Source organism: Berghia stephanieae, chromosome 5, assembly GCF_034508935.2.
Source record: "Berghia stephanieae isolate SIO BIC M18660-M18661 chromosome 5, UCSD_Bste_1.3, whole genome shotgun sequence".
Classification (NCBI taxonomy): Eukaryota; Metazoa; Mollusca; class Gastropoda; order Nudibranchia; family Aeolidiidae; genus Berghia; species Berghia stephanieae.
The window spans coordinates 9,779,201-9,793,245 of NC_088364.1; the positions used below are offsets into that span (position 1 = coordinate 9,779,201).

Here is a 14,045-nt window from a genome sequence, read left to right on the forward strand (position 1 = left end):
CTTACTCTTCCTTGTGGATAGTTGTTCATTATTATGGCCACAACAAATGCTGCCATAGTTCGATGCTCTGACTGTCAAATATAAAACAAAATAAAAGTGTTCAGCATTGCAAGATTCAATATATTCACAAGCACAACAACAACAACAACAAAAACAAAACCCCATTGTCCAAAAATTAAAAACAATAAATTAATATGTTGACGAAAATGAAAGAAATTAAATAAACATTCATTTAAATGTTCAACAATAAATCTTCATCAACCAGCCAGAAACCACTGAAATATTCAACAGAAATGATAAAAACTTACACTCATAGATTGCTCGGAGAGAACACTAAGGAAATACTTATGGCCACTGTCCTTCACTAGGTCTGCTTGGCAAGACTGAAAATGAATGAAAATAAAATGTTGATAGGCGACCTTCAATTCCAAATATTGAGTCTGAGAGGGGAAACAACGTTCAACCACATTATGTATTCTACTATATTTAGTACAAATGCTACATATCAATACACATCCGTTACAATCAAGACAAAATTTATAGACAAATGAAGCCAAATTTAAAATTTGCTATTCTCTGACCGATCATTATACCCTGGTAGAACTTTTAAATAATCCTTTGAGTCAACAGATGTTAAAATTACCCTTAATCACATTAATTGTGCTAATCAAAATCAAGCCATTGAATGAAATAAATAAATTTTATTATCATGATCTTACTTCCTTTTTTTTACACATCATGTTTGGAATGCCTTGAAAATATATAAAATACATCAACAGCTTATTGAATCTCCCTTTGATAGATGTGGAAAAAAATCCATTAAAGTAGATACGTTTTGTTTTTTTAAAATTAAAAATAATAAAATATTACAGCAGCACTATTGAAAACTTGAACATTTTCTTGATTCAATGCAATAAACATTTTAATTTTTCAGATTTGTTTTGTACATAACAAAATTTGAAAACAAATCATTGTTTCATTTCTAACAACGTAATGTTGTATTATAGAGATTTTTTGCAAACAAAATTATGTTTAACTTTTAGATTTGAGTTATTAAATTATTTTTTTGTGCAGGGATGACATGACATTTCGGGAAAAATACGGAAAATGGTCGTAAGGAGTTAAAAAAAACAAATGAAATTCTATCAATACTCACTGGGTCAACAGCTAAAATCTTGGCCCATATAAATACCAGCAAAGGTCGCAATTCTTTATCAGAGCTTTGTAGCAGCTTTAAGACATAGGGAAAGATACCAACAGACAGTGCCTGAAAAAATATAAATAATTTTTTTTTTAAACATAATAATAAATGATGAAAAAAATCAATGTTTTCCATTCATTGTTTAGGATATATTAATCTTTAAAAGACCTGGTGATGGCACTGTAATGATCTAAAAGTGTCACAAGCACCGTAAAACCTCTAAAAACAAACAAAGCAGAAACCTGGTAATGTTTAACAGCTTTAGTCCAACACCCTTTTCAACATAAATTAAGTCATTCATAACACAGTCCAGTTATAAAGTTATTCCATGATAAGACTATATGGGAATTTATAACTTTGAGGACTCAAACCCATAAACTTTCAATACAAGGCGAGTGCTTTACCTGCACATCATCAGCTTGCCAAAAGACATGTCAAGTCGGATTTTCTTGACGGTTTTAGGCAAAATTTCAGTATCTCTGCCCCTCTATCTGAATCACCCCTACTTAATACCACATCAAGTAGGGGAAACACATACATACAATTTTGGGGGAAATAAAGTTTGCTATCAATAACTAATACAAATCTTGCTGCTTAAAGCTCAAAGAAATAAATAACAAAAGTCAAATTGAATGGGAGCTTCAATTCAATTAATGAAAACAGATGGTATGGAAAATTCAGGTTTCCCCTTTGTCATCAAAACATGCTGAATAAAATACTACAGATGGATGAGAGATGAGAGGATAGCAACGGCCCCTCCTCTCATCCCTCATACGTCTTTGTGCAGGATGTGATCTGGTGGTATGACAGTCGCTTTCAAATCCGGTAAGTGAATAAATATGAGAGAGAACAATTTAATTACTGAATATAAGTTAGCATATATACAAACATATCGCAACATTGTAAGTAGATGGACAAAATAATAAAGCTCAAATATGAAAAGTAATGAACAAATAATGCATTCTTCTCTAGGGCATGCCATTCTGATATTTGTAAGCATAACTAATATTTTAAACAATGGACATAACTAATTAGAACTAATTAATCTGTAACTAAAGTCAACTAGCTCATAAAAAGGGGAGCAACTCTTTCCTAGAGTAGCACAATATATATGTCCATAACACCTACCAGATTGACTGCCCATGGACCAAGATCAAGAAACTTGCCAAGTAAATCAAGAGCTCTCACTCTGTGAACTTGACTCAATAGCACCTGAAATTGATAAAACATATTTTTTTTCTTATGAGCAAAATCTAATCATAATTATCACCTAAAGACACTTATCTATCATTTTATTTATTTCTTTCAAATTGTAAATACAATAAAAAAAACAAACCATGGCAAAAAGATAAAAATATTTCTCTAAGGAAGTTCCTCATGTGATATTAAGACACTATTCTAAAATGATTTGGAGAGAGGTTTACTGATATGTAAAGCAAAAATAATTTCACCAATTTTCCTCTACTGTGCTTAAACTGAAATGAAATCTAAATCCAGAAGAGAAAAAAAAAAAAAAAAAAAATACAGAAAAAAGACAAGAAAACAATCTGATTCAGTCCAATTAATTTGATGAGAAAGCATCGTTGATTCAAATTTTTTTATCAATATGATTGGCGTTTTAAAAATAAAAAAATATGCCCTTCCGCACAGTACTGTTAGATGCAGTTGCCTTGGCATTCCATGATAGGAATATGGATAATACATCAAACAAACGTCTGATGACAACAGGAATCGCCCATGTAGTCCAAAGTGAGCAAATTCTTGCCTAAGGAACATTCCGGGTCACAGTGCAATGCCTCAACCACTCAGCCACCTTGCTCCCCTGATTGGCATGAGATTTTCAAAATAAAATAAAAAGAAGGCGACGATCTTTTTTTTTAATAAAGAGAAAATCACAAAAATTTGGGCACAATCAACTTTACAAGATTTCACAATGAATTTTTTTTTAAAAACTAAAAAACATTAAAATGAAAAGAAAAAAAAAAGAATGAAACCTCTAAAATTGATGTGCTGTCATTAGCCAATGAGCAAAATCGTTTTCCTCCAAACAAAATACACGCTGTTGATTAGATTTATGGGTATTTTCATGCCCATTTCATCATTGTGGGAAGGCGGGAAACATATCATTACCTGTAAAACAATGGGTAGCTGTTCAGGAGGTCGGCGAGACTCAGACCCATAGTCCAACCAGACCTTGAAGGCAGTCAGCTGTTCGGCAAAGAAAGGACTGTGGGTGAAGGACAATCCGTCCACTGCAGGCTTCCTGATAAGCTGTTGTAGACACAAGTCCAAAGCAAGATCCCATGCTTGCCTGAGATGAGTAAAAATTTATATATAATCTTGGTTGCCTCAAATCTTTCACTTCTTTTGGAAATTTAAAATGTGATCAAACCTTTTTAAAAATTTGTAATAAAAAACAAGAATGAAGATTTTCAATTCAGTTAAATTGAAATCAAACTACTCCTTGTTAACTTGTTTCCTCGTACTTACCACATGGGATGTTGATATGTGGGGGGTAATTTGGGATTGGAGATGGGCACACAGTTGTAAGATCTCATAATGCGTTCTGCCAGTAAAAAGTTGCGGAACAAACTGGCAACTAGCAAGTCTTGTCTAAAAAGCTTTTGAAACAAATCTGTAAAGACAATTTAAAAAATAAAGATCAATAAATAAATAAAGAGCAATGTGTTGCAGAGTTTTCAGTTATTAATAGTAAGACTGAATGGCGTTCAGATCATAATTTCTCTTATTATTAATTTGGTTATATTATAACAGCGACTTGGTTTTAGAGAGTAGTATCACTGGTGTGATTCAGGCTTATATGAAACAGTTACAGATCACTTGGTGAAAATGGTAAGATCTGGTATTAGCTTAAAGTAAAACAGATTCCTAACATGCCTGTAAAGAATTCAAATACAATCAACGAAGTAGAGTTCTAACTCTGGTTTAATTGATACAGAGACAAATGGTATAAACTTTTCCAGTAAAGGACCGAAGACAAAGAAAAAAGCAAAAGCTTAATGATGACATTCTGACTTTAATTAATGGCATCTGATTGAATGAGATACAGGATAGATAAGAATCTAAGAATGTTTTTATTGTTTTTAAGGTTTTTATGGTGCTTGCAACACATTTAGGTCATATCAGCACAAGTAAAAAGGAAGAAAACGGGATAGTAAAAAGTTCTAAAATTACAATTAAAACACCCAAGAAAAAGTAAGAGACAGGGGAATTAGTTTAAATAGGAAACAGATGTTGATTCCAAGAGTACACTATCACTGCACTTAAGTTTGAGATCACTAAATGTTTCAACCAGACATAAGCACAGGTCCCCGCCAAGAGGTACCTCCCTGCCAACTATGGGAGATCAAGACCCCACCCAAAAGAATCTAAAAAAAACATACTTTAAACAGCAGAAAATTAAAGGGTTCCAATACAGGGTACAGGATCCCACTTTAGCCGGTGTGATTCAATGAAAACTCAAACCTGTATGTCTTTATACTCTTTAAGAATTCATTTTTACATAAATTAGCAGACTAGTTTCATTCATCAGTCAATGTATACATGTTCCACTATGAAAACAAAAAGAGATAAATAAAGAAATTCAAATTGCTGCTTTATCTTATATCCTTTATCCAGGACTTGTGATCAGTTAAAATAAAAAACAAAAAACAAAAAAGCACAGCGACTATAACATACCTCTGGGCAATGAATTCCAAGCAATTGTGTCAGTTATTGCAGTGAAGATCCAGTTCAGCTCTCCAAGCATCGTTCTCCTCTCACTTAGTTGACCTGGGAGTCTGGAAACAGCAAAATAAATTGCGAATTGTTTTTTGTATTAATATGTCTTTTTTACTTTGATTGTTTGGTTGTTTTTTTTTTTTGTTTAAGTAAATAAAATTTGATTTCAAAATGCAAAAAGCCTGGGAATAATAATAATAATAATAATAATAATAATAATAATAATAATAATAATAATAATAACGATAACAATGATGAAATTTACTTTATAACGCCTTTCCCGAGGCACATCTCAAAGTGCATAAATTATGATAAGCTATAGTTTACATGAACCCAACACAACTATAAATTTTTAAAACCAAATAAAAATGGTGTAAAATATAATTTAAGGACTTCTGTAAAAGCAATGTTTTCAGATTGTCTTTGAGAGTATTCTCGAAACATAATGAATGAAAAGGTTTGGTAGAGAGAGAGAGAGAGAGAGAGAGAGAGAGAGAGAGAGAGGCTGGGGAGGGGGAGGAGGGGGAGGGGGGTGAGGAAGAGGGTGAAGACATGACAATGACTAAATGTATTACCAAAACAAATACAATTTGAAAAGTGAGTCTTTGTTCAATAAAAGATGGCAGTTTGTTTCCAGAATAAATAATTTCATTTTGTACTAAAAAGAATATAATAAGATAGGATCTACGGACGGCACATTGATTTGAGCAAAAAATCTCATACAATAGAAAGGAGCTTATCTATCATATATATATCACAGTATTTCAAAATCTGCCCTAAATTGTTGAGGTTAAGTTTTGAAAGAGGATGCAATATTTTTCTACACCATACATAAAAATAAAAAAACATCTCTTGCAGCTTTGAACTACATTCCATTTTCTTTTAAGTTATTTACAACTTACTTAAGAGCCAATTTGAAATTACGCTAAAATCGACATCATAAAAAAATTTATGATGAATGACTCTGAATGATTCTCTTCTTCAAAAAGGGAGAAAGAAAAACTTTTAAAGAGCAGAGATGACCAAATAAATCAAAAAATTGTTGACCAATACTTTTACCAAAAAAAAAAAAAAACAAACAAACAAAAAAAACAATGACAACAACTACAAATCAGAATGAACTTACTTGTCAACCATCTCCATCGTCAAGCCTGGCACAAGACTACTGTTTTGTAAAACATACCTGACATAATTTGAAACAAAATAATAAATAGATAAATTATTTTTAAAATTAATTTTTTTTAAACGGAGAATTATTAACAATTACATTTTTAGTTTCAAATTCAAAGCTTCAAACACACTATTGTTTACTCATATCTGAATTTCTCCACCTCACACATTTGGAATGATAATATGACCATAAGAGTTAATGTTCCCTTAACACCCAAGAACTAAAACATATTGAAACAAATCTTAAACTGACCACAACGGGGTGGCACTTGGATACGTACCATCGCAAGGCAACTTTGATAGGCGTTGTGAGACAGGAAGTGAATAAATCAGCAGGCAAATCTGGATTCATGGGTAAAAACTCATTGGCTCCACAAGAAGCCAAGAGAATACTGTTCTTGATACTGGATGGAGCACTCTGCTCCCCATTAATTTGGCCAACAGTCTGAAATGAAAAAGGCACACACTATATTTCATCAAACTTGAATATTTGTTTGACAATTATGAAAACACGACATTTATGTGAGGTGGTTTAATTTTATCTATGTATGTTTTTTAAATTTCACAACAACTATTAACATGGGTGTACAACATTGAGCAAAAAAAAAAAAAAAAAAAAAAGGAATTGATGACAAAAAAAAACATTAATGACACAAAACAAATGCCAAGAAAAAAATTAGATGACATCTACAAATAAAAATAAAGAAAAAAAAAGAAAAAATACTTAATAGAATAAATTTATGAACTATGCACTTTCAAGAAAAAATAGACAAATATATCTTTTTTTCAAATGAAAAAGTACAATGCACGTGATAAAATTAAACCACTGTGACAACAGAAAAGGAAAAAAGGAAATGAAGCAGACACAGAAGGAGGTCAAAGTTCAAACTCGCCTCAGACCCAGGAGAAGGGCCACGATTGGTTACCCATCGTGGTCGACTCAGCTCTGTAAACCTGGCATTTTTTTTAAGGCGATCCTGACTCCGAGTGTAGAGAGAGTTTTCCTTTCAAACGATCAGATTTAGTAAGCAGGCAAGTAGAGAAGAAATTTGGATTATTGTTAGTGATATGACAGATAAAAAGTTATGATGAGTAAGATCCGAGTGCTGTTGAAAATCGTGTCATGATATAAAGTTTTCCATAATATATGTTTTGGTTGTCAACTGACAAAATGATGGGCTGAATTTCCATTTCATACAGTCCACCTAATTTGTCAGGCATCTTATCCCACACACTTACAATATCCATATTACTACCTGTCGCTATAGCATTAAGGATTGAGTCAAGTGAGCTAATATATATTAGTTATCTTACACTTTGGCAAAACAGTGACTAGAAGAAACATGAATTTGAACTCATTTTCACCCATCTGATCACTCGTCATGCTCACTATCACTTCACTTCAATGAAAATTGAGACATTGTATTGACTCAACAGGATCGACAAATCAATAAACAGTAACATAAACACAAAATCCTCTATGACAATATATCACCATAATTGAGACCACCATAAATATATGATCAAGAGCAGATACTATGTCATTAATACTTATTATATGATCTAAATTTGTTTTTTTTTTGTTATTTTGTTGTTGTTGTTTTTAGTTTATTCATGCCATAATATATTTAGAGGAGAATCCCAACTTAATTGCCAACTTTTAAATCAAAATACGAACTGCCTAAAAGCATTTGGGTGAATATATACACAAGTGAATGACAGAAATAATATTGTAAATCATAAATGACAAAAAGTCACAACACTCTGTAACAGTACAAATAGTCCCTACTTCAAAATTCTATATAAAGTGAGCTCATACTAGTGCAGTTAGAAGAACAAAAAAGAGAAGGATAAAAAATAGATATTTAAAAGCTTAACGGATTCACACATAGAATGCATTAGTCAATTCAATGATGAGAAAAGTTTATGAATTTTTTAAGCAGTCAGCAACAGACCTGCCACATAAACAAGGCAATAAAGGTTACTTCTCCTCCAAGGAAAAGAAAAATCTATAATTACAGGTTGTGACAGGGCAGATACATTCACACTTAAAATGTAAGTGGACGACATGTTAACGGGAACTAATTCCAATATTTGTTGCTACTTAACCAATTAAAATCTGACTTTGAATTACATGTCCTAACCCTCAAGTTAAACAAATTTGTTCCATTTTCCATTCATATAAACTCGAAAAAGTTAAAATTTTGATTGGTTGGAAAAATCAAAAATAGAAAAATAAGACCTGTTGTCGATCATCACTGAAAAATCTCTTTAGAACCCTTTAGATATCCCCACTGTTTGTGTATTACACTGATTAGAATTTAAATTTTCAAACAAATCCTTTTTCAAAATGAATTGGAATGGATGAATAAGTCAAACCGGAAAGTTGTTTCAAAGGCTCAATTGGTTGAACATTTACTTCACAGCTCTGTTCATTGACCTATGACCGGGTAACAGAACAAGACCTGTTGGAGCTGGTGGAAAAGTACATTGTGATAGACCAACATCCTACCAAAAGGTTAGCAAGCAATTGTTAATGATCATATAACACTACAAAAATCAAGATAAACTTTGGTTCCACAAGCCTTGTACTTGTACTCGAAGACTATATTTTTCTGTTCAACTTCTTCATGAACCTTGTACTCTGAGGGAATACATTTTTCTATTCAATCAAAAACAGATCCATTGTGAATAACTCAAATATTTGTGACTGGATTTGATCAATCCAAATGGCAGTTCTGCAAGAACCTCCATTGATGTTTATTGATGAATACAGCATATATGACTTACAATATTATTTTGATCTACAAGATAGGTGATAATATGGAAAATAAAGCTGTAATATGTATACGTACAATACTGACAAATAGACTGCAATTTAAGTTGGCAATTATGAAGGAATTCTGTATTCAACAAAGTCATCACTGGAATAAAATTCTTCATTGAACTATTCCTAAACAGTAATTCATTCTTTTTATCTTCACGTCTTCTAATTTCAATGAGCATTTCTAAAAGAAAAAAAAAATTAAAATAATTATTATCAGTTAATGAAATAAATAAAAAATATAAAAAATCCACAACCACTAACAATTATCCTGTATCTATAAATAAACATTCCCATACAAACAAACAAAATTAAATCAACTGTTTCTTCCAATGCACATGCATGTGAATGCCTAATGAGTAGACCAAAACAAGACACAAATGAATCGAGCAAAACTCACAGCTGCTTCCTGCTCTCTCTGCGTGGTGAAGGTTTTGAACAGGTCAATGATGATGCCAGCATTGGAACAGTCAAAGACATAGATGGAGGGGCTGCCCATCCAGCTTTGTAAATCATACAAAGACAAAGGGATATACTGTGTGTAACTCTGGTGAAAAATAATTAAAGTGAGGACCATTATTATTGCATTCTCACATATATTTTGACTAAAGTAAAAAACAAAAATGAATATTACAGCTTCAAAAAAATAACAAAATACCAAACACGTAACATTTTGGGCTCAAGACACTTCCTCAGCCATGAACAACAAAAAAATAAACACATAAATACATTACTTTTTTTTAAAAACAGATAGACGACAAAGAACAGTCATCCATCTGGTTTTTAAGTAATGTATTTATAATTTTGTTGTAGACAGAGGAAGGTTTTTTGAGCCCGAAACGTTCCATTTTTGGTATTTTATTCTTTTTTTAACCCGATAAATTCATTTTTAATTAATATTTTTTACAATCCACAGCTTCAAGCAGCTCATCATCATTTATTTTGCCTACAATATTGTTTCCGCAGTCTCCTTCACTTTAAAGGTTTGAAAGATTACGTCACATAAGGATTATTTTGAAAGCAGCTTAAATATGTTGACACTTTAACCTATTTTATACTCCTCTTGTCTCCAAATCTCATCCCTCTCCCCAAACATCTCTGTTGCCACATTTGGAAAAATGTGATTTTTTTTGTGATCATATATTATTTATTTTTCATCTTGATTGTATGTCATCAGCTGATGAAAGCCAAGGGCTGAAACATTTTTTGTGTTGTGTTATCATCAATTATATAGATCACACTACTATCTCTGCGCTTGTTGTGTGTGCCCAACCTCTCTTTAACACACCTGATAGGTCTGATTGGGGGGAGGGGGGGGGGGGGGTGCATCACATTTTTAAAAATCTGACCTTATGGATTTTTTAGAAACCAATTTTAAATCCAAAACTGAAAACATTTTCATTATCATGGAGTGATAGATGAAGATTTACCTTATTAAAGACCCAAATTTCCCCGTTTGTTGTTGGTCTTGGCACACCGTGTCCAATATAATGAAATAACACTCTCTCCTCCTGAGAATTTAATACATAATTCATGTCATTCAATATAAAAATCTAAATATATTATACAAAAGTATAAAATCGTAATATAATCAAGGTCTCTAATTGGAGCACCATTTAATCGGAAAAGCAGCTTAATTGGAGCACTCTGTGACAGAAATTTTTCTATATATTTCAACTGGTTGATTAGAATGCATACTGTTAACTGAAATAACTTCAGAGCCACAAACTATTTTTTTTAATCAACCAAATAAAATGTCTCTATTCATAACAATATCAATTACAATGGTATCATATTGGTTCACAATTAACTGTGTCATAAAGTCAATTGCAATTTATTCCCTCGACTTCACAATTTGAGTATCTTGGTTGCAATGAATACTTCAAAAGAGTGCAGGTAATAATGCATGAGAGCATGCCACACTGGTTAAAATTGTGTGATGTGTTGTAAACTAAGATAAAACAGAATGTGTGTGTCTTTCGCAGTTCTGTATAAATGTGTGGTTATTAGATAATCACTTATTCTCTTTACATTTGTCACAACTATATACTACAAATGTTACTTCAATTAACATAAGTGAGGAGTCTTAATAAGTTACCCAATCTATGAGAGTCATTCGCTGAATTGGTTGATTTGTATGCTGCTTAATTGGAATGATTTCTGCATATCAGCACAGTTCCATTTACGCAGCCCCCATCATCTTTTTTTCCCCTTCTTTTGTCTACTTCGTGGTCTACGATTGATTTGTTTGTTTTTTTACAATGTGGAATTTTTTTAAAGTTTTTTTTTCTACAAACAGAACCCATAAAAATACCCCAAAAAATCTTATTTTAACACTTACTTTGGCATTTCTCCTCAAGGATGTACACAGTTTTTTGACCTCATCAACTGTTGGGTCAAGGGATTGTCTGTAGCGAGCTCGAGGTTGCCATCTTTCATACTGTTTCTGCAGGTTGATCCCAATGGAATTTAAAGCTTTCTGAGGACTCATGGTGCTGGGATCTTTATGAACACGAAAGAAAGTAATGTGTTTTATATAAATTTTATCTCATTATCTTTTTAAAAGACTTGGAATTTTATAAAAGGTTAACACATCCAAACTCAGTGACTGTGATTAAACGGCTTGTAGAAAGAGGATCATTGATCATCATTTTCCCCCCGTGAAATTATTCATAAACTCCAATTAAAATTAAAGAGCCAATGCCTTATATTGCAGTGCACCTGAGGTTATAAGATTTTTTAATGATTTTTAAATGGATCAATTAATTGGAAAAATATATCTTTATTGTGATATCATATGATATTGTTTTAGATTTTGTAAAAAAAAAAAAAAAAACTGTAGGAAAGCTTTTAATAAAACTTTAAAACAATTTTAATGCATTGTGTAAAAGTATCCATCATTTCACAAAGATGACAAATTCATTTTAGGTGCCATTATTTAAAAGATATGAAAACCGGTATGCCCTTGCTCTCAACATTTTATATTGATACTGATAGCAAGTACAATTTCAAAACACATAAAGAGATTTTGTTTTCACTTTTTTCAAAAAAACAGGTCCATTATTCTTCTTCATCAGCAACCCTTTGTTTGTATTCCATCTATCACACGGGATATAAAAATGCACTTATTTCAGTTGTGTGGTGATGAAAGATCATTTTTGTTGATGATCTACCACTATAGTTGATACAAGCCACCAAAAAAAACAATGAATTCGTTTCATATCTCTGGAATGATGATAATTCTTACCGATCCAACATTCTGTCCGTGCACATGGGGATATTTTCACCACATCAGGAGGATCTACTCCAACATTCAAACACAAGACTAGAGCAACACTGACAGTTTTCATCTGATAGGAGGGATTAAATATCAAAATGATAATGATGACAATGATGACGATAGTTTAGTTATTATTGCATTTATAATTTGAGAGCTGAATAAGGTAGTTTCCTCACCCAAGCCCAATTTTTTTTCTTTATAAATATAAAAGATCAAATGTGAGTACGCTGGGAAAGATTGCGTGTTACAAAACAGGTACCACTTCGTTTTGTCATATCCAGCAAGCATATCAAATTGTTTTAAGGCTTACCTATCTATGTCAAAATTAAAAACAATTTGCACTTATGGAAAGTATCTAAATAGAATTAGGCTACATGCTCATGACCTTTCGGAAATAAATCAGTTAGAAGAAAAAGAAGAAGAAGAAGAAGAAGAAGAAGAAGAAGAAGAAGAAGAAGAAGAAGAAGAAGAAGAAGAAGAAGAAGAAGAAGAAGAAGAAGAAGAAGAAGAAGAAGAAGAAGAAGAAGAAGAGGAGGAAAATGAAGAATATAAATAACGGTAACCTAGCCTCAGGATCTACGTACACCTTAACATACACTGTAACCTTGTACCGCACTTTGAGAGGGAGGGGCGAGGGGGAATTGAGCATGGTGCACGGTAACTTATGACCTTGATCTTTTCTTTCTCCCCCCCCCCCCTCCCCCTCTTTGTGTGTCTGTGTGTGTGTGTGTGTGTTATAGGCAGAACGTAAGCAGACGGCTGAATGCCTGATTAAATTGTTCAAACAGAGAATCTATAATTTGGTATTAGACACCCAATACCCGATGTCTTGTCATTAGCCTTGGGCTAGTGAGAGTCAAATCCTACATATATTTGCAAACCGAGTAGAAAGTTTTCGTTTTACCATTAGATGCGAAGGGGAGGGGATGACACTATGACAAGAGTGAGAGAGAGAGAGAGGGGGTGGGGGGGAGATGAAAGAAACAATGGGTCGCCTGATGAAGTAGATCAAATGGGTGATACGGAGGTGCTATACGATACGTGGCGTGTGCAATTTTAACCTCTTAGCATTAACAATAATTTTTTTTTTCATCCAGATAATAGTTTCCTTATTGTTAATGCAGAATAAGTCATTTCCACGAATTAAGCTACACTCGCACAGCTTGTCTTTTAATGATGACATTAAGACTAAGATCTGGTGTTAGGTTAAATTAATATTGAAGCTCGCCTTTAATGGGATAAATTGTATTGTTTGATTTTTTTAAATAACACGCATACATAGGGCAAGAGACACAGAGAGAGAGAGAGAGAGAGAGAGAGAGAGAGAGAGAGAGAGAGAGAGAGAGAGAGAGAGAGAGAGAGAGGCCCATCCTCTGCTTGTATTGCAACGGCAAACCAGTTACTAGTTACCGTGTACGTAGATCCTGAGGCTAGGTGCTTGGTTATCGTGTACGTGGACACTCCCTATAAATAAATAATAATTGAGCTTTTATATAGTGCAATATTCACTAAAAGTGCTCAAAGCACTTTACAAGGGGTCCCTAACCAACAACATGTAAAACTAGACACGACGTGTTAGGCGATATCGCATTTTTTTCGGACAGAGACAACGCTGTTAACAGCCAAGTACTCATTTTACACCTGAGTACGGTGAGAGAATGTCAGTAAAGAGTCTTTTCCAAGGACTCAACTATGCACCGAGCGAGGCTCCAACCCAGGACCTTCCGATACGAAAGTGATTGTCATACCACAAGACCACATAGCCGTACAAGAAGAAGAATATGAAGAAGAAGAAGAAGAAGAAGAAGAAGAAGAAGAAGAAGAAGAAG

The 14,045-nt window shown here is 33.0% G+C and overlaps 1 protein-coding gene across 4 annotated transcripts in view; it reads right to left on the minus strand.

The window, feature by feature from the left end:
- Positions 1-14,045, minus strand: part of LOC144972381 (regulatory-associated protein of mTOR-like) — a 42,138-nt gene that overhangs the window by 27,247 nt on the left and 846 nt on the right. For all 4 annotated transcript variants that reach the window (XM_078913512.1, XM_078913510.1, XM_078913513.1 and 1 more), the window contains exons 2-14: positions 12,184-12,286; positions 11,278-11,438; positions 10,367-10,447; positions 9,337-9,483; positions 6,394-6,557; positions 6,069-6,125; positions 4,901-5,001; positions 3,692-3,836; positions 3,332-3,512; positions 2,330-2,413; positions 1,157-1,267; positions 309-383; positions 6-71 (exon numbers count right to left, since the gene is read on the minus strand). In XM_078913512.1, the coding sequence (XP_078769638.1) occupies positions 6-71; positions 309-383; positions 1,157-1,267; positions 2,330-2,413; positions 3,332-3,512; positions 3,692-3,836; positions 4,901-5,001; positions 6,069-6,125; positions 6,394-6,557; positions 9,337-9,483; positions 10,367-10,447; positions 11,278-11,438; positions 12,184-12,286 (1,476 nt within the window). The remainder of the gene's footprint in view (positions 1-5; positions 72-308; positions 384-1,156; positions 1,268-2,329; positions 2,414-3,331; positions 3,513-3,691; positions 3,837-4,900; positions 5,002-6,068; positions 6,126-6,393; positions 6,558-9,336; positions 9,484-10,366; positions 10,448-11,277; positions 11,439-12,183; positions 12,287-14,045) is intronic.